At 42.0% G+C, this 21,100-nt stretch overlaps 1 protein-coding gene across 6 annotated transcripts; it reads left to right on the top strand.

The window, feature by feature from the left end:
* Positions 1–5,856: 5,856 nt before the first annotated feature.
* ubtfl (upstream binding transcription factor, like) lies at positions 5,857–20,905 on the top strand. Of its 6 annotated transcripts, XM_040145442.1 has the most exons (21): positions 5,857–5,960; positions 6,085–6,266; positions 8,165–8,259; positions 9,008–9,183; positions 10,774–10,857; positions 11,060–11,215; positions 11,502–11,566; positions 11,801–11,921; positions 12,041–12,151; positions 12,941–13,068; positions 13,369–13,510; positions 13,608–13,649; positions 14,137–14,250; positions 14,380–14,538; positions 14,907–15,035; positions 15,187–15,272; positions 15,968–16,157; positions 16,497–16,544; positions 17,425–17,562; positions 17,841–17,948; positions 20,601–20,675. In XM_040145442.1, the coding sequence occupies exons 3-21, from the start codon at positions 8,199–8,201 to the stop codon at positions 20,673–20,675; spliced, it is 2,133 nt and encodes a 710-aa protein (XP_040001376.1). In that variant the 5' UTR covers positions 5,857–5,960; positions 6,085–6,266; positions 8,165–8,198. The 6 variants fall into 6 exon arrangements, with proteins under 6 accessions (XP_040001376.1, XP_040001377.1, XP_040001380.1 ...); XM_040145443.1 differs by having other exon boundaries at positions 5,857–6,266; positions 20,601–20,905; XM_040145446.1 differs by having other exon boundaries at positions 5,857–6,266; positions 17,844–17,948; positions 20,601–20,905.
* The last annotated feature ends 195 nt before the right edge of the window (positions 20,906–21,100 follow it).

Consider the following 21,100-nt stretch of genomic DNA (forward strand, 5'->3'; position numbering starts at 1 on the left):
TAAAAAAGCGAAAATACTCTCGACTTCCTCCCAGAGTAGTTTCAGTTAAAGCCACGAGAGGATTGTTGAGTTTAGAAAATTATTTCCAACAACTTCAGAGGAGAAGTTGACTGTTGAAGTCCCAGAGATTATTGCTGTAATGAATATCCATCAGACAGCTTCATCATCACAAATCATATGTAGAGGACGTAGGATTGATCCCTGGTACACCAGAGAGAGCAACTCCTGTCAGAACAATAAGAAAACAAAACAACTTTCTGAAGTCAAACTGTAGTTTTAAAGATTTCCCTTAAGGTTTTCAAATAAATTAACCTCAAAAATTGCTGTTACAAACAATGAAAAATTCATCGTATAACTGTGGGAAGTTTGTAGAACTCCTCAGATAAATTCGAACCTATGATTCAAGTGTTCTGAATGTGCTAAAGCTCTGACTGATGGCTTGCATCGAATTTTAAAGGTTCTTTGAGGTATACAAACTTCTTAAACCTTCGGTTTAATCCATTAAAAACCCTTTCACATATTATAATTCATTGATTTATCCATTAATTAACCTGAGTTGAGTTGGGGGACAGGCTGTGATTTGGTGGTTTTATAATAAAATCAGGGAGAATGGGTTTTGTGCCACATGAAAGGATTTGTGAGGACATTAAAGCTGGAAGCTGTTTGTATTGTTGGTCAGTGGATATTTACTGTGATGACTGGGGACGTCTCCATCTGAACATAACATTTATGGAAAAATTATATATTCATTGGTCACCAACAGGAGGATTCTGTCTCATTTAACTCCCTCAGTATTAATGTGATCCAGTTTAAAGAGATGAAGGAACAGTTCAACATTTAATAAAACGTCTCTGTCTTCTCCAGAGTCAGATGATTCACATCAATTCAGCTCTGCGTTTAGCTTAGCTCAGCACAAAAACCAGAAGCAGGGGGAAACTTTTAGCCAAGAGATACTAGATACTAGATAGATACGTACTGCCCAGCATGCATGGCTACAGAGATTGTAATAACATTAACCAGGCAGCGGTCTCATTTATTCAGCGTTTTATACAACAAAATAATCAAGAAGAAGAAGAAGCATTACAACCTATCCAGTCAAATGAAGAAAGTTTTCAGAGCTGTAGTTTGCTAAGGTTAGCTTGACGCTCAAACAAGAAACAGGAGTTTCAGGTGTAAGTTAGCTACTTAGCATAACCTTTTTGATTACAGGAGCCTGAGTGCTCAGTTACACCAACTTATCATGTTCGCACAAGTGGAAAAAAAAACAAAAGAAAAAAAAAACAACTTGCAACTTTGGGGGCTCCGTAGATTTGTACTTGTGATTACGTTGGCTACTGTAGCTGGAGAGCTAACCGCTTAGGTTGTGGTCAGTACTGTCACTAGCTAGTTTATGGACCGGCAGTTAGCAAGCTAGCTAGTTAGCAGAAAGAATCCACGTCAAAGCTGAACTCTGCGAAAGCTTCATGTGGATTTACTTCATCTCTGAGATTACAGCGATTCATTTTAAATAAATAGTTTTGCTAAGAAATTTTAATGATGTGACCAACCCTGATCGAGTTTTTCAAACAAAACACCTTCCAGAAGCATTTAAGGTTTTTTTCACCTATTCATTTAGTCCTGTCTCTGTTTACTGTAGATGTCAGGTGCGCAGTTGGAGGGAAAGTTGGTTGGGGTTTGTTAAACCACTACTGACTCACTCTGTTCATTTAGTTTCTAAATAGAAATATTTCTTGCTGACTCATTGTGGCTAGCATGTTTGCTAACCAACACGTTAGCTTAAGAAATTATCTACAGGTAAGGTCTGTGTGCTTGTTAGCTTAAATGCAACCAAGCTAACGTAGTTGACACTAATCTGTCCTTACTGAAAAGTTGTATGTGCTTCAACATTCAGTTTCTGAAAGTGAATTAATTATTATTGAAAACATTAAAATGACCTGAGAGCAGTGGTGAGATGTTAACAATTGCATTGTAACAATTGTATTTTTTTTAACAATTGTATTTTAAAGGAATAGTCTGACATTTAACTAAATCCTGTTGTTTGTCTTTTCCAGTCAGTTTCATCTCTGTGTCTGCGTTTAGCCTAGCTTAGCACAAAGACTGGAAGTAGGGGGAAAGCGTTAGCCTAGCCTGTAACTCTACCATCAATAAAAACTGTTTATCTTTTAATGTGGCAAACAAAAGGATTTCACAAAATGTTTGATTGTTCTCTAAGTTCGACGTGTGTTGTATTGAACTGGAAACACACTGTATTCACCAAAGAAAAAGACTTAGTCTCTACATCTAAGTAGGATATTGTAATTATGTTTGTTCTTTCTCCTTATTATAAAATCATTTGGTAATTATCCGATTTTTTCATTTTTATAACATAGCTTTCCTGTAATCGTGAGGTAGTTATCATGTAATTATAATTGGCTGAACAGCATGAGGTATCTTATAATTAAGACATTGCTGAGATACAAGATACAAATCTTATAATAATGAGATAGATGCTGTTGTTCTGAGATTCAAATTTTGTAATGATTAAACTGTTTTCTCTTAATGATCGCAAAGTTGTCCGATAATCTATTCATCAGGAGTTAGATTAACCAATTTCCTCGCAGTTTTGAGTTACAGCTCTTGTAATTCTGTGATGTCTCCATTGTTTTTTCTTTGGTAATTGCAGTGTGTTTATGTGGTATTGTATTGAATATATTGATTCTGGGCTTTGGCCTCGTCAGGATGGATCCAGGTGGTTAAAAGTGCAATCTGAAGTTTAATGTGTATTTATTTAGAGTTTGTGTCCGAAGGAAAGACAGAATAAAACTTTTGACAGTTATTAAAACTGTTGTTAAAGCTGAAATATAATTTTCTATACATTGCAGGTCATTGTTTTTGTTTTTTATGTTTTATTGTGAAATATGACCTGATAGGAAAGGCGTCAGTTTGACCCTGACGTCTGTTTCTGCTTCGTGCTTTGCTAACGCGACTGAGCCGAGTCTGACCAGGGCCTTAGCTGGGACTGAACCGGGACTGAGCCGGATCAGCGCAGGCCACAACCAGGAGGAAACTACCATCACCACCATCAACAATAAACATCTGCGGATGAACTCACAGTTTGTGTTGTTTTCTGTCTGTCATTTTTCAGAGTTCGGAAAACAAAAAGTGAAAAGAAAAGCGGATATTGTATACAGACTAATCACATTGTGTCTAATCTATTTCTATGTAATCACTGATTATTTGTTTTCATCAAAATTCTGCAGATGCAATTAAAAACCTGTGCGTGGACAGTTGCAACTCAGTGGATATATTTAACAGCCAAATCAGTCATTTTCAAACCATAAAAATGACAGATCACAAGAAGCTACACATCAGAAATTCATCAGTGGTTTTGTCAAATGGTCCTATTTGAAAACATCAGCATGTTTTCCAGTTCCTATACATTCAACAGCACTGGAAAATATTATTAACTAAGATTTAGATTTATGACAACTGACCAGACTGCAGCTGCTGATGAAGGCCATGAGATATGGTTGAAAGATCTGCAAAACTTCCAGTGAATGAGCCTTGTGCAAAGATTTTTTTCCTCTATTTCCAAGGTGATTAATGAGACCTACTTGTTGATTTTGTATTAAGGGATCCATCAGTCCGTTTAGGACCCAACATGTGGAGCCCCCCACCCCAAAAGAAGACTAGAAATTAAAAGTTTGTTTGTATCTGCATTTTGAGATTTACATTATTAGGATTATAAATAAACTATGACTGTTTTCTGAATAATTTGACAAACTATTTCTTGCATCAAAAACAATATTAGAGCTCAGTTTCAGCAACGTGTTCACCGACATTGTTTATGTAAGGAAACATCCAGCACTATCAGAAAATACTGAGTTATTATTTAATGCGTCTCCTGCATTAAGTCCAGTCCGTCAGCCTGAGAGCGAGAGCAGCTTCTAGGTCGCCTTATTTGTAAATGTATGGATTCTGATGTTTTATTCTGCTTCCTATATGTCGCAGCAGATCGGGTTACCACTTGTTAGAAACAAATGTACTTTAATTCTCAAAATTAAACGTGAACCGGTACTACAGGGATCCCCTCTCAGTGTAGTACCAGTTAGATGGTTTTATGACGCTGCATAATGTTGTAAAGCCTCATAGTGAAACATCACACATTAATTAAATATGTTAATTCAAAAAGGCTAAAATCTGCTCAGATTTCAAATTGTTTATATTTTCTAAAATACTTATAAAGACTTGATTAGTGATGATCCTCAAAACCACGACATCTTGGTTCGGTTTTTCACAGACGTGACGATAAATGTCTTGAAAGAGGAAGGGGCCTGGGGTTTTTTGTGCCTCACCACTGAGGTTTCTGAATTAGGTTTTCACTCCATCGCCTCGTTCACACTGCACCGCTGGAGCTTATCTGCCTTGTTCCCAGTGTTAAACACACATTTGACTCAAGCAGCAGAGACGTGGTTTTGTTCAGAGTTGGTTAAGGTGACGGTCTCTCGCTGCGTGTTGTCGGTTCGTTCAGGTGAGACTCACCTGTGAAACCTCTGAACACAGGACGACCAGCAACGGCGGAAGTCCACAGCTGTGTGATGTGAAAAGTAAACAACTGATTCAAATTAAAAAAAACTTAAGGTAAGAAAAAAGATTATTTAAAAAGGACTTAAAATTGAAATAACATTACAACATGAAACTGAATCCATTCATCGATCCTTTTTAATGAGGTTACTAAGGTATTTGTAATGGAATTTTAAAGGGATGATTAATGATTGACCATTAATTACTGGTTTGTAACATATTAAACTATTTTTGATGAATCTCTTCATCCGTCCCAGTCCACGAGTGTTTCCGTTCATTTGTCCTGGTAAAGCTGTTCAATATCTGAGTGGTGAATAAGAGTCAATTAAAACCTGATTAATTAGCAGCTGAGAATATTTCAGAGCCCTGACGTGAACCAGAATCCCTTCACCTCAATAAAACCTTCAACTCATCATTCATGGATTTGTCAAACATTTCACATTCATGTGGAAACTAAGGGAAAGTCACGACGCCCTTAAAATCTACTACATCGTCTGATTAAGGCCTTTTCACATTAAGGGCTTTTTAAGGGCTTCGGTTTTTCAAAGTAAAGGACAAACGAAGGAACTCTGTGATTTTTCTTCACCTATCAACGCTGAGTTCATTAACAATCATTTCATAGCTAAAATGACAGACTCTCCCTTTAATAGTTCAACATCCGGAGCAGCAGGTGGCGGTAAACAGGCGGACAGTCAAACACACGCACGCACTGAGGGCCCCGGGGTCCTGACGTGGTTTCTGATTTATTCGTTTTGGGACTAAGTTCATAAAGTCACAAAAAATAAAGTCCCTGTAGATTTTGTAGAAAATGCATTTTATTTATAAAACTGCACAAGAAATAAAACCGGTGGAGCTGAGCCCCCCAGCCCCTCTCCGCCCTCCACACACCTGTGGAGATGTTCCCCTGAGGGCAGGTGTATCGATCGGTTTGTTGTATTGATTGATCAGGGCTTACCTCCAACTTCACTGCTCTCTATGGGAGGGGACCGGTGACTCGGGGAGATCAGACCCGGCAGACGGTGTGCTCTCAGCGGGCAGGATGCCATGTGGATGCCGGCTGCTGTCCTGCAGGATGCATGTTACTCTGCCTTCTCCGAGCCGCTGATTAGCACCCGACAGGCCGGGGAGGGAGACCGGAGCAGCCGGCGGAGCTGATAACTTTCTGCACACTTTGGTTCTTCCTCTCGGAGTCTGGAGCAGCCGGGCAGCCGCTCTCCTCCCCGTGCCCCCGGCCGCATCTCTGTCGACGGCTGGCCGTCGGGTCCCTGGGCCCCAGTCCTCTTGTCTGCCCGGCGGTTCAGCATCTGGACCCGGACCAGGTTAAAGTCAGGATGGTAGATTTACAGAAAAGGACGCTGTCGCGGTTTAAGTTTTGTGAATATCGACTGAATGATTGTGTACGACACGTTCAATAAAGTGTTATTTCTACACATTAACTATTTTTTAAGCGGCTTTGGCTGGTGTCTTAGCCGCTGTCTCTGGTTTCATCCTCCGCCTTTGTCCTCATGTTTTCCCCCGGAGTTCCTCCCCCTGCGGCGCTGGGCGGAGTTTCATACCGGACTAGACGCTCCTTTTGTCGGATTCGTTTCGACCTGACTCCCCGGGGTTTACGGCTGAAAAAAACACACTTTGAAACTCCCGAAATAATCCAAACGACCACAGTGGTGTGCAGTTATAACCCGGGTTTCTGTGTGAACCAGAAGGTAAGTAGTAAGTTGTGATTTTAAACAGATTTCTGGGGTTTTCTGGTCGTTTGTCCCCGAGTCTCCAGAACATTCATGGCGGCTTCGCAGTGAAGGCTTCTGGGGCAGCAGTAAGTCATCCAACCCGCTCAGCACCGAAATCATCAAATATTAGAGTTCCGGCAGTTCTATGAGTTGCACCAGACCATCATTTCGCCATTATAACCTCATTCTTTCTAAAACCAAAGACACAGATGTCGACTAATTTTGTCATTTAAGCAGTTTTGCTAAATAATGCGATTATAAGCTACACGTGCCAAATTGAGCTTTTGGCTGGTGTTTTAAAAACATTTAAATATAATTCGTGTTTGTATTTTCTAAGTTTATCTCGCAATTTCCACATTTAACCAAAAAAGGATAACGTTAGCTTGTCTCGAGTAGCTCTTTGCGTGCCAGCGGAAGCTACGTGGTGACTCCTGCCGGAGGACGGACGCCATTACCGGGGCAGCTGGAGCCTGACGGCCCGCTGGTTTCACTTAATTTCGACCCCGAACACATTCCCGCGGTACGCACACAGTTTCAAACTCCTGCTTTAAAAAATGCCCGTATCAGCGCACACAGCGGCAGTTATTTGCGCATACATCGATATTCACGAGAACGGGGGACAGATTTTGATGGTTTGGGCTCGTAAAGTGTCCACCAAGCCACACTTAATTTTTACAAACTTGTAAAGACTCAATCCAGTTTGCTCTCTACCGCCCTCCGTGTTTTATTCTGGGAGAAGCATCTTTTGGAAACTCTCGCCAGCTCTTTATTTTTTCTAAAATAAGAGCTACACAATGTGCTGGATTTATGCTGAACGAAGAGTTGCTCTTAAAGACCGGGGTAAATGTCTCGAACAAGCTTTATGTTTACATATAATTACATTTGCATTAAAATGGAAGATTTTTCAATGGAGTTTGGTGAAACATTCTGACCTGTATACGCTCCGAGATCGGTAACAACGGTCCGCCTCATAGATGTTTCCACTTTTTAGCAGTTAACTGGGATCTAATTTAAAGTCTGAAGCTAAAATACCCTGCATGTTCCACTTAAAGTACAGAAACGGAATCTTTGCGTAATCTTTGCCCTCCAATTTGACCTTGTCAGCGGGCAGCAGTGACACAGCACAGCCGGGGAAATGTTACCTCGGCCGGCCAGTCGGGGTCAAGACAGGCGGGGATCAAAGCGCTGAGGGCGGACAGGAGCTGGCGGGTCAGAAACGGGACTGTGTGTGAATTAAACTAAATCTAGAATCTGTGACTTATCATCCGAATATCTCAGCCAAAACTGACGGCCTGAATTAACTCTTAATCCCCCCGTGAAAACACACCAGCACCTGAACCTGGATCGGCCAGAGATCCTTCATTTGTCCTTTAGTTTGAGAAACCGAAGCCCTTAAAAAGCCCTTAATGTGAAAAGGCCTTAATCAGAAGATGGAGTAGATTTTAAGGGCGTCGTGACTTTCCCCTTAGTTTCCACATGAATGTGAAATGTTTGACAAATCCATGAATGATGAGTTGAAGGTTTTATTGAGGTGAAGGGATTCTGGTTCACGTCAGGGCTCTGAAATATTCTCAGCTGCTAATTAATCAGGTTTTAATTGACTCTTATTCACTACTCAGATATTTAACAGCTTTACCAGGACAAATCAATGCAAACACTCGTGGACTGGGACGGATGAAGGGGATTTTAATAAGGGTTTTCTGTGGGGATAACTTTCACCGTAGGTGAGGTACAGATTAAAAATCCCTGAAATTTTTCCAATAAATTCTTCTGACCCAGTAGTTTATAACTTTGTATAATATAAAATAGTCAGTTCACACACACGTTCGTTGTATACAGGTAAAGTTGTATTAATTGTGTGTGTGTGTGTTCAGAGGAGGGAGGGGAGTCAACTCCCTCAGGTGCTGCATGATGAACGGCAGCAGCAGCGTCTCCGCGGCTCAGAGTGCCAGGATCAAAAGTGAACCAGGTAACAAACCACCTGCTGCGACCCCATCAAAGAATTACTCTGGAGATTTTCTGTATTTCTCGTCTCATCATCATGTTCAGACTCAAACCAGATCTGAACGTCTCCCACTAACAGGAGCTGCGATGTCTCTGGTTCCTCGGAGCCACAGAGCTCCACCGTTTCCAGAAACTGTCGCACTGGGTGACGTGTTCCTTCATCACCACGAACACGCACACTGTCGTTTGTTTAGACTCAGTCCCACACACGCCATCCTTCTGCCACAAACGCTCACTAGAGCACCGAGCGTGGATCAATCCGCCGCTGAAAATAGTCCCCAACAGAGTCACAGTTTCCTCCTGTTTGTTTGATTAAAAACTACAGTGAGCAGCTGTTTTAGGAAAATGACTGAGAATTTTTAAATGAAACTATACATTTGTGAGGTGTTTTTAAATATTTACGTCTTCAGTAGGAACCGATGGGCTTGAAGCTGAGAACCAAAGACAGAGGAGGGAAGGTGTCGAGAGACGGACCAACAGACTGCTGGTTTGATTCTAAACATGAGATTTGAATATTTTAAGAAAAAGACAGAATAACACCAGACTTATTCTTAAACACTGATGCACTCACCAACAGATTCACCTCTCGTCTTATTCGCATCTTCAGACCTACAGCAGGACTTCCGAAAATCTCGGACTGAAGAAAACCCAGTGGTGTCACTTGTTGGGGCCGACAGTGACAGGTGTATGAGTTTGTTTCTTTGTGTCCACAGATAACTGGAGTAAGGAGGACTGTCTGACTCTGTTGGAGAGGATTCGCAGCCTGCTGCCGGACGGAGACGCCATGAAATATAAAACCACAGAGTCTCACTTCGACTGGGAGAAAGTTTGCTTCGGCAGCTTCACCGGAGACATGTGCCGCCAGAAATGGCAGAAAGTCTCAACCGAGGTACCAATGATGATCGGATGTTAAAGGGTTTTTCACTATTTTGTACCAAATAACATGGAAGCCATCCCTTTTATTTTATTCTTAAGAAATTAAGTTTTAAGGTGAAAAGTCAGATATGGCTTTTTTGATTAATTTGGTCAATTTTAAGGAGTTTTTTTACCCCTTTAAACCCCTTAATATACTATAATTAACACCAACTTTGGGGTGAAACCCTGAATTCATATCTTAATTGAAAAGTTGAGGCCCTATAAGATACAAACAGAGTGGTACCTGTGACATTATTCGGTAAATTTGATTTGGTTGTTGCTCATTAAAAGCCCTTAATATATCCTAGTTGTTAACGTTTCCATTAATTTTTCTCAAAATGTGTTTAACCTGTTAAACATCTGAATACGACATAAGAAACCCTAAAGATCCCATTAAGTAAAATTTATACAAAAAGATTTTAATTTAAAAGGACTCTGAAAACACGTTGTAGAAGACTCCTGGGTAACTTCCAGGCCATTTAAAATGGCCACTCTGAGTTTAGGGATTTCTGTATTTTATTGGGAGATCTTACAAATTTTGTCTTTTTCATAAAGAGGCTACATTTGTTAAAGTGATATTAAAAACATTTTGCACCTATTCTAAATTAACACTGTATTCATGAACCTAAACTCTTCATGTGAAGCTAAAAGATTTGTGTCTTTGGCAAATAAAAGCAGTGAAAAGTTTAACAAAAAATTTTACATAAATGACATAAATTAGAAAAAAGGAAAGGACCAAGAACAGGTCCCTGAGGAACCCCATGAAGAAACTTTGAGCCTTTGACATGTAGTTATCAAGCTATACAAAGGGCCCTGGCAGATTAAAAGCTAACAAACTATCTGAAAACAACATCATGAACTCACTTTGTGTTTTTTTTGGATTATTTAACACGTTCAGATACAGTCCAGCCAGAGAACACAAAAAAATGCACCGTTAGGAAGAAATCAAAAGTCCTCACTGATGAAGGCAAAACATTTAAAAAGTGTGTTACTCTCATGTGTGAGTTTTCAGTGTGTTACTGTGTGTTACAGCTTTCAGCTGCTTTTGGCTGAAAGCTGGATTTGAATTTAATGTCGTCCACAATGGAGAGGCTGTCTGAATCAGATCCAAACATTCTGACACAACAGATCGACAGACAGACTACTATAGGACACTGTACAGTACGTAGGAAACCACCTGGAAAACTTTTGCTGCTCGCAGTAATATAAAAAAAGGACAGGCCTGTTGAGGGTAACAGGGACCAGCAGAGTGAGTGTAACGCCACAGTAATATAATAATAATAATGATAATAATAATAATGATAACAACAACAATAATAATGCACCCCACTACGCCTACTTCTTGTGGCTGTGAAAACTTTCCTTTTTACTCCCAGTGGCTTTTCTCATGCCGCAGTGGACACGCTAATTGTTAATCGGTCTCATTTTATCCCTTACTTGAAATTGTTTCTGGGAGGTAGAGGGGTGTTTAATGTGGGGGCACGCGATGTGCCAGGAGGGCGATGTCATGGCCGTTCAGATATATTACATCACCACAGAGGCTGTCCTGTTTTTGTGTTTTCAGGTTCGTAAGTACAGAACAATGACAGAGCTCATCGTGGACGCCATCGAGTTCGTGAAGAACCCGTACAAAGGCAAGAAACTGAAGGTGAGATTAACGCAGTTAGACTTTACTAAACCAGACTCTGCTGATCCTGGATCTGCTAAGGAGACAAGGTTTCATTTAGTAAAATTAAATCTTAAACACAAACAGAACAGAATAAGAAACAGTACACACAGTAGAAATCTTTAGATGGTATATTTGACCACCATGTGGACAGAGTGATCACCTCGACCTCTCTCCTGTTCAGACTCACCCAGATTTCCCTAAGAAACCTCTGACTCCGTACTTTCGCTTCTTCATGGAGAAACGAGCCAAATATGCTAAAATCCACCCGGAGATGAGCAACCTGGACCTGACCAAGATCCTGTCCAAGAAGTACAAGGAGCTTCCCGACAAAAAGAAGGTCTGCATCACTCTGCAGCTGAAGGGCTGGAGACATGTCAGCTGAGGGTTAACTGAGTCCAGACTGTATGAACCTGATAAGCAGATGAGGCTGACAGATAAGAGTATTTTGTTAATATGTTCTCTATAGAAAGTCTCATTGAAACACAGTCGCACTTAGATACAAGTCAGTCACGATAGTCCACGTGGACGTTTTGAAAATAGTCTGATTGCCTAAAAATGTAAATGAATGAGAATTTTTAACGCTGTTTAATACTAATAAAACGTTTTTCTTTATTTTTCTGCAGCAAAAATACATCACAGAGTTTCAACGAGAGAAAGAGGAATTTGAGAAGAACATGGCTCGATTCAAGTAAGTTGATCTACTGATGGAAAACTGTTTATTAGCGGATAAATGACTGATGGTTAACAGTTAATTAACTCATTGTAAACTAACTTAACCCTTTACGTTTTAACCCCCTCTATTTAAGTGTTACCCTTTAAAGTAACTGCTGACTGACTTTAAACCGTTAACAGTGAAGCATAAGCTGATGAAATGTAGCGTATGGTGTTAGCATTAGTGTGGCTAACGTCAGCTGAACCGCAGGGAGGACCACCCAGAGCTGATTGAGGAGAGGAAGAAGTCGGACTTGCCAGAGAAACCAAAAACTCCCCAACAGCTGTGGTACAACCACGAGAAGAAGACCTACATGAAGCTCCACCCAGAGGTACACACACACACACACACACACACACACACACACACACTGTAACACACTGTAACATGTGTACACACACACACAGTCTGAGAGTGAAAACGCTAACAAACCTGTCTGTCGTTTCTCAGGTGAGTCAGAAGGAGTTGAAGGAGGCTCTGAGGAGACAGTGGTCCCAACTGTCTGACAAGAGGAGACTGAAGTGGATCAGCAAGGCCCTGGAGCTCCAGAAGGACTATGAGGTAGCAGACCAGACTGGACTGGACCCGATTGAACCAGACAAAAATCGTAAAGAACCAAACCAAACAGAAGTCAATCAGACTATACCAGAACACTGAACACTGACCCAGACTAAACTGTGCCACATCGAATCCGATCAGATTGGACTGAACCAAACTGGACTGAGCTGAACCAGACTGATCCATCCTCTCGTTCAGAGTCTGATATTTGGTCCCTAAAATCCTGTGGCCTCTGTGGGATTCACTTGGTTCAGGTCCATATCACAACTAGGAGCAGGATTATCCTGACTAGGAAAATCAGATCAAATCAAAATGGAGCCAGATCAGGAGCCTGCAGTTGAGGGGAAGGTCAGATTTCAAACCCTCAGCATGTCCCCTGAACAGTTTAGACTCGAGCAGGTGTTTGGATACAAGCTTATAATCAATTGTCAACATTTATTCAGGACCGAGGTCTTTAGAGACCAGATTCACTTCAGTTCAATTCGGAGAGAGAGACCAGGAAAAACTGTAGATACTGTTGTATTCAAGCACAATAGTGTTATTAATGATAACAGCACCAATTATTAACAATAGCAATAATAACTTTAATAATGCTCGTTGAATAGTAGTGAATCTGGATCCTGCAGCTCCAGAGTCAGAATGAGGACAGGGAGGAAAAGCACAAACTACAGGAGAGAGAAGACACAAAGTTGATGACATGAAGTAGAGTGATAGAAATGCATGATGAGAAAGAGAGAAGAAGCGCTCAGTGGTGCTTTCTGTCTGATTCTTTGTGTGTGTGTGTGTGTGCAGGACAGTATGAGAGCGTATCATGAAGCTCATCCAGATGTGAACTCAGATGATCACGTCCGGTCCGTCCTCACCAAAGCAGAGCGGCAGCTGAAAGACAAGTTTGACGGACGGCCGACAAAACCACCACCGTGAGTTCTGACTGATGGTCAAACAATGAGCAGGCTAACGAGAAAATAATGAGCTGACCAGCAGGACACTGGTGGTCTAACAGGCAGGATACCAGGGAGCTGATGTTCAGGCCACTAGCTAGCTGGCGGTTAAGATACTAGAGAACTGATGAAGATTCGAGGTACTGATAAACCGCGTACTAACTGGATACTAGTGAGACGATGCACAACAGTCTAACGAGCTAAAAACCAGGAGACTAGCATGTACGAGCTAGCAAAGTAGCTCGTAGCAGTGGCTAACAGCTGTGTGTTTTTGGCTAGTAACGGGTACTCTCTGTACTGCGCCGAGCTGATGGTGAACATGAAGGATGTGCCCAGCACCGAGCGGATGGTTCTCTGCAGTAAACAGTGGAAAATGATGACGCAAAAAGAGAAGGACATGTTTCAGAAACGCTGCGAGCAGGTCGGTATGAAGGCGCTAGCGCCAAACCAGGATTTACTTCCTGTCGCTGCCAAGTCTGCTCTCACTTCATGTGTCCGTCTCATCTTTGTGTGATCAGAAAAAGAAGCAGTACGACATCGACCTGCAGAGGTTTCTAGAGGTACGTCAACTTCTATTCATCAGCTGATCCCCGTTAATCTAAAGACGAACTTTCATTTCACTAATAACCTGGATTGAAATACCTCACGTGAACACCTGCATCAGAATAAAATGGCTCCTCCTGAAGAGTTGAGTGTGAGGAAGGTGCCAGAGGCTGAAGAAGCAGTAGCCGGGGCTACTACTTGAGGCTCTACTCGGCATAGAATCTGACATAAATGCAACATAAAACGAATCCATTAAATATTAACCAAATAAAATGGGATTAAATGGGTGAAAAGTTCGTACTTGAATAGGCTGTCGGTTTGTTGGGCTCTATGAAGGGTGCTGGTGTTGAGGTTAAAGGTCAAACTGAACACGAAGACTTGTGATTTAGCACACGCAGAAACTCTGACGAATAAAGTGCAGAAAGTAGAAAAGGTACAAAACAAAGGTAGAGTGTTCGGTATGAACAGATGTCTTATTCATCGAGTCGAACGGTGTTTGTTCAGAGTCTTCCGGAGGAGGAACGAGACCGAGTCCTGACCGAGGAAAAACTGGGTGGGGCACGACTGGGAGCCGGCGTGGCCTCCAGCCCGCACAGAGCCAAGTCTCCATCGGTCAAGGTCCGAAAACTCTTCCTTTTTCTTGACCCCGTTATTTTTACTCCGGTGTATATTTCGGATTCGGCCTAAACTACCCATCCCTGTGACTGTAAACTAACCTGGGGGGTGGTGTTTTTCGTTTGATTCCAGGAGCGGTGTCGGGAGGCGGAGCCAGAGCCATGGGTACCTGCCGGACCGCCAAAAGAAAGACGGGATGGGAAGAAGACGGCGAAGCTTCCAGAGACGCCAAAAACAGCTGAGGAGATGTGGCAACACAGCGTGATCGGAGACTATCTGGCTAAATACAGAGTGAGCTTGTTTTAACCTATTTATCTACAGTTGTTCATGTTTTATTATCAGTTGAATTACCTGTTTAGAAAAATCTCAAATGTCAGAATTTGTTGTTCAACTTTAGACTTTTTCATGAGGAAATACACAACAATTTACGCCAAACCTGATGGAGCAACACCTTCCAGGCTGCTCTCAAAAACGTTGTCTTTCAGCTGCTTCACAGTAAAAGTCTTTCAGCTGTCAGGAACATGAGGAAAACTAGCTCCAAGGATCGGTCTGGAACATTCTAGCGTTGACGTAGCACAGTAAAATTCTGTAAAAAATGCCACCCATTTCCTCCAATCTTCAGCCTTTAACCCACTGTTGGCCATGTGTTGGTCCCACAGAGTGACCGCAGGAAGGCCCAGACGGGGATGGAGGCGGCCTGGAAGTCAATGGAGAAGAAGGAGAAGATTCCTTGGATCAAGAAGGCGGCGGAGGACCAGAAGCGTTACGAGGTTCAGTACCAACCTGTGGTCAGTGAGCCACGCCCCCTGACACTGACCCTGCCCAGAGACTCCTGACCCCCCCACCGCCTCCCCATTTTATGTCGCTGACAGGATGGTTTATTGATTTCAGTTATTTCTGTCTTTGTTATGTGCTGTTCTGACTGTTGGCGTCCTGCAGAGGGAGCTGTTGGAGATGAGGGCTCCACCGGCAGGACAGGGTCAGAGGAAACCCAAGTTTGATGGAGAACCAAAGAAACCTCCAGTGTGAGTCTGTTTTTAATGGAACGTCTACAAAAGGGCTGAGTCTGATTATAACATAACAGATGTTGTACAGCTGTGATGTTACTGTACTGTGGAAATGAACATTATACTACAGACAGTTACACCCCCCTTAATGCTTTTACCAACCCCCTTTATCCGTCTGGCTGTTACTTGAATACCAGCTTCAATTTGAGAATAATTTCGATTTTTAAGAAAACTGCTTCTTGTATTGAGTACGTCTTCAACTAGTGATTATTTTCATTATCAGTTAATCCGCAGTGTATTTTCTTAATTAATCAGTGAATTGTTTGGCCTAAGATGTTTAGTTTGATGTCTTAGAAGACAAAGAAATCCAGCATATATTCACATTTTAGAAGCAGGAACCAGAGAGTTGTTGGCATTAATGCTTAAAAAAGTAGCTTTAAAGACTTAAAACATGTTAATATTCACATTTGAGAAGTCGAATCCTGCGCATGTTTTCTTGAGAAGTGACTTAGATAATTAAGGGATTATTTAATGATTGTTTATCAGTCGATTTAAAAAAAAAAAAAAAAAAATTAGAAATGTCAGTTAATGTCCGATGTTGACAGGTTCCATGGTGGAAAAATTGTTCCTGAGACTGTAAGACGAGAGCAGATTTCACTGCTCGTTGTTGGAACCTTTTAAAGAGACCCTCCCCCTGCCGTTTCATCCAATAGGAGCGGGTATCAGATGTTCTCCCAGGAGCTGCTGACCAATGGCGAACTGAACCACTTCAGTCTGAAGGAGCGGATGGTGGAGATCGGGAAGAGGTGGCACAAGCTGAGCCAGAGTCAGAAAGACAAGTACAAGAAGCTGGTGGAGGAGCAGCAGGTGGAGTACAAGGCCGAGCTGGAGGCCTGGGTCAAGGTGAGCTGCTGCTCAACGGCACCGCGGCACTCTGAGCGTCACGCTACTCTTTAGCCAACTCACAGAATAATGAACTACAGCTTAGTAAATTTATGGTTATCGACTTTCCGTGAACTTGTTTTTCAGCCTGTTAAATCAGCGATGATGAAATTAAAATGACGTCTGACACGTCACATCGCCCTCTGGTGGCTTTTATCACCTGGTTACAGGCACTAACACGACAAAACTCAGATGTTGGATAAAAAGAGAAAACAAAATGTATGAAAGGATGATGATGATGGTCATGATGAGTTTCCAGCGTCCTGATTCTTTTTTCCTTCACGTCCTCCTCTTCTCCAGTCTCTGTCTCCTCAGGATCGAGCCGTCTATAAAGAGTTTTCCTCCTCGGTGAGTTTTTTTTTCTCATTTTTTCCGTCTTCTGCCAGTTTAAAATGTTCAGACCAATTTACTGGGGGGACAGGTGTGGTACAGTATCGCTCTAGGAAGGGGGGTCACTGGTTTCAGCAGGTTAGCAAGTCTAGTTTTTAACATGATGCTAAGCTAGCATTATATCAGTAATATGGTGGTATTAAACTAACTAGCCAGCTAATATTGAAAACCTTGTGCCTTCTTAGCTTATGCTTACTTAGTGGCAGTTTAGCCTTGCTAATGTTCTATTAACTTAAGGCTCCATAAGCAAACAGGACACAAGCTAAGCTAACGTTAGCAGGGTTTAACTACCAGTATATGCAACTGAGACATTAACGATACATTAAAAAGGCTAAACTAACGTTACGCCTCGATAAAAATCTTTTTTTGTACTTTTCTTTTTTTGTGACGTAATATTTTCTAACGCAGCCATACGATTAATTTAGCTTGGCTAAACTACTGCTAATCCAACATTAGATAACACGACACAAGCTAACACAACATTAATAATAAGGCATAACAGCTGCGTGGCTAAGCTAATGCGGAACAATACTAAATGTATGTATTTGCCATGAGAGCAGAATGCGCAGTTGAAAAATTCTTTAAGGCTTGAAAGAAAAAAAGAGGGATTCTGACATAAAAACGTAGATTTATCATTGAACTGCATCATAAGTACAGAGAGAAGAACTTGGAAAATGTCTTCTTTATTTTACTGCCTTTAAGCTAATGCAATGTTAGCACGGTTAAACATCATCTGTCAGCATTCAGATAACCGGCTCCGCAGGTCACTGGTTGTCCCTCAGAGACGTCAGTTTGTCAATACGTTTGTTTGTTGTTTGTTTGTTTGGTCCTCGGTCAGAAACGTCGCAGCACCACTAAAGCTCGCAGCAGTCCCGGAGCCAAAGTCCGCGTGACGGCGAAGGGGAAGGCTGTAGGTTCGAGAGCCGCAACGCCGGGGGTCGGGGTGGGCAAGAGAGCCATGGCGTACCGGGCCAAGGTAACACACTACACACGCTACGCAGCACATCGATAACAAACACACACTGAGGGAATATGAATGTTTACATTTAATGTTTATTTCTCAGCTTTTCTGCTTTTAATTTATTGAGGGAATTTTTTCAGTTTTCATGTCTTTGAGTTTGTTGACGAGTCAGTGCTGGTCCTCTGTAACAAGCTGCTGTGATTGGTCGGTTGAACCGAGTGGGCGTTTTCAACCCTCAGTGCGGTCTGTAATGCTGGGCCTTGTAAAGCAGCGTGTGTCTCTCTGCTCTCCAGCAGGACATGTCTGACACGGACGAGGAGGAGGAGAAAAGCGACTCGTCCGACTCCGATGAGGATGATGAGACATCGGGAACCACAGACAGCGACGATGACGATGACGAGGTGAAAACACACACACACAAAAACTGAAAATGTTTTTAATCGTTCCTCCCTGTGGGACGTTTGGAACGAGACACACTGTGATTGGTTGATTGGATCAATAAAATAAATATCATGGCGCCATGATGTGGACAAATTTGAAAATGTTTGGATGCTAACTTAAGGGTAAAAACCGTTTGATCATGTACAAAACATTTCAGGTAGCCCTTAATTATTCCCTTCAAAAGGACCTTAGATTTTCAATTACGTTGAGAATTCGGGGCTTAACCCCCAAATTAATTGATAAATTCATGGATTATAACACATATACCAAGGGCTTCAATCTTCAGCCTTTTGACCTCCATTGTTTAAGGGGTTTTTAAGGAGTAGAAAACCTTTGAAATGTATCAAATAGCATGAAAGCCCATTTGTACCTTTTTAAAAATTACCTTAATTTTTCAGCTTCGGGGACTCACTACAAATATGGAGTTCATCAATGAATAGCTTACTTGATTTTAAGGAGCTTTTTCAGGGTTAAAAAACCCTTACTAAAATGTACCAAATGTCCTTAAAGCCATCCCCCGTGTTCCCTTATGTTGAAAAATGACCGCAAAACCCACAGTTGCATATGTTTTTTTCTTCAGGTTCTGAGCTCCAGCTCAATCACTCTGAAATAAAACAATGGAAACCACATGAAGGTTTACACCAGGTTTATATCAATATAGACAGAACTGCGTGGGAGATACAGCCCTTTAAACACGTTGTCCCTAAAGTTGAGGGGTTCGGAAGTCACTAGGCAGATACACATGAAGTCAAACAAATTCATCATATTTAATATTCAGTGTAAAATCCTTTGCAGTCAGGGACTGGCTGAAGTCTTTGACCCCCAGACGTCAGGGGACTCTTTGTACCTTCCGCGGTGATGCTCTCCCAGAGCCTCACTGCGGCCCCCTTCAGCTCTTGTTGTTGTGGGCTCTCTCTGCCTCTAGTCTGGTCTTCACCAAGCGGACTGCTGCTCGGTCAGGAGACCGACTCAGCCAGTCGAGGATCATCTACCTCTTCACCCTGAAAAACTGGTTGCTTTGAATGATGAAATGTCGGCCAGTGAGTTTTGATGCATTTGACTGAATCTGAGCACACGGTGCTCCTCTGAACCTCTGCACTCATCCTGTTGCTTCTGCCAGCAGTGAAATCATCGATAAATGCCAGTGACTCCGTTCCACTGGAGCCGTACCTGCCCGAGTCATAGCAGAACCACCGCCATGTTTGACAGATGAGGTGGTGGCTTTGGGTCCAGAGCTCTTCCTTTACTTCTCTTTTCATCAATTAGCCAGAGGTTCATTTTTGCTTCATCGGTCCATAGAACTTCGTTCCAGAACTTTGCTGGTTCCTTTTTTGTTTTTTTTTGTGTTTTAAACTGCAGCCAGGCCGTTCTGTTTTTGAGGTTTACCAGGGATTTGCATTTTGTGGTGAATCCTCTGAGGTTGTGGTCATGGACTCTCCTCTTGATCATGGATAAGGAAACACGTCCGCCTTCACCCTGGACAGGTTTCTTGACTCGCTGTGCAGTCGTAAAGGGGATTTTCGTCACCATGCAAATGATTTTCTGCTCATCCACCAGACTGGTGCTCATTTCACATGTTCTGGTTTTCCTGTGAACACCTGCTTTTTTTAAGAAACCATCTCCTTTTGATTTCTCTCTGACAGGTTTTTGCTTTCTTTTTTGAGCCTCATCATAATCTTCTTCGCTTGGATGGTCACCTCTTCCCTCCTCATATTGACAGACAACTCCACCTCCATCTAAATGGCAGCTCTCAGTCAACTCTGAGCCACGTCTGAGCTCTTTGTGCATGAACTGACACTGAAATAACACACAGCTGCCCAAGAAACATTTAGTAGCCAGGTGTCCAATTACTTTTGAACTATGTGTTTAAAGTGCTCTATCTCCCACAGAAGCTCCAAAACCTGCAGAACCAAACATGTTTAACTGTCCAAATACTTATGGTCTTGATTGTAGATTAAGTGATAGATTTTAAGCTTATTTGATCGGTTTTAAAGGTTTTTTTTTTACCAATTAAAAAGCCTTGAATTGTATTTAGTTTAAGGGTTTTTTATGAATAATTTACCGAATAGCATGAAAACCATCCCTGAATATTAACCTTAGCTGAAGAATTAAGGCCTTTTTAATGATACATTGAGGGAGGGGTTTCAGGTTATTTGGCCACTTTAAAAGTTTCCCCTTAGAAACCCCTAAACTCAACAGACAATACATTCAAACACCTTAATATATTACATTCCATTAATTTATCCATGAATATTTCCCTTAAATTTCCCACTAAAATACCTTAATGACATAATGAGTAAATTAATGGAGTTTTAAGGTAAAAAGTTCAGAGACTCAGTTCCCTCGTAGGTGTTTTTTTTTTTTTTTTTCAGTTGAATGCCGGCGATGTTTCTACCAGCTCTAATCAAAACTTGACTACTGCAAACATAGCACATCATCGCAACAACCCAGAATCACTATAGCGACCATCTAACGCACCCTAACAACCACCTAGCAACAACCGGGCAGGACGTTCCATGCAACTTCAGTTCTTCAGGAAATCTGGAAATGTTCTAGTTAGGAATTTCCACCACTTTTACTTTTTTAACCACTTCCTGTTGTGGTTTCATCAGAACGACGACGATGATGATGAGGATGATGAAGATCAAACCTCCTCCGAGGAATCCAGTGACTCAGACTCAGACTAGCTCCGCCCCGTCCCCCTCATTGGAGAGGACAGGCTGTGCAGGCCACGCCTCCTCATGTGCCAATCATCCCGGCGGACCAATGAGACAGTGACGTCAAACTGCTGTCGCAAGGGGCGGAGCCTGATGGAGCGTTTTGTTACTTCTGTTTGTTTCTGTTTTTTATCGAGTTTGTTGGTTTTTATCTGACGGACGTTTCAGACGGGCGGAGACAGGCTGAGGTGTTTTTTTTTTTTTTTTTTTTTTTTGAAGTGATGGTGGGGCGGGGTTTGTACAGAGTTTGATGGGCAGAGGGGGAGGGGTGGAGCCTTCCGGTTGTCATTAGTTACCACTGAGGGAGGAGTCAGTGTTCAGCCTCCAATCAGCCGCCTGCCTGAGAAATTACTAACAAATAAATGCACTTTTTCTCAGTTCTGTTGTCCGATTTC

Source organism: Xiphias gladius, chromosome 15, assembly GCF_016859285.1.
Source record: "Xiphias gladius isolate SHS-SW01 ecotype Sanya breed wild chromosome 15, ASM1685928v1, whole genome shotgun sequence".
NCBI lineage: Eukaryota > Metazoa > Chordata > Actinopteri > Istiophoriformes > Xiphiidae > Xiphias > Xiphias gladius.

Excerpts from the sequence above, each read along its gene's own strand:
- ubtfl (XM_040145443.1), top strand. The coding sequence starts at position 8,199 with ATGATGAACGGCAGCAGCAGCGTCTCCGCGGCTCAGAGTGCCAGGATC. Across the intron at positions 12,152-12,940 it reads AGCTCCAGAAGGACTATGAG|GACAGTATGAGAGCGTATCA; the intron begins GTAGCAGACCAG and ends GTGTGTGTGCAG. Across the intron at positions 16,158-16,496 it reads AGCTGGAGGCCTGGGTCAAG|TCTCTGTCTCCTCAGGATCG; the intron begins GTGAGCTGCTGC and ends CCTCTTCTCCAG.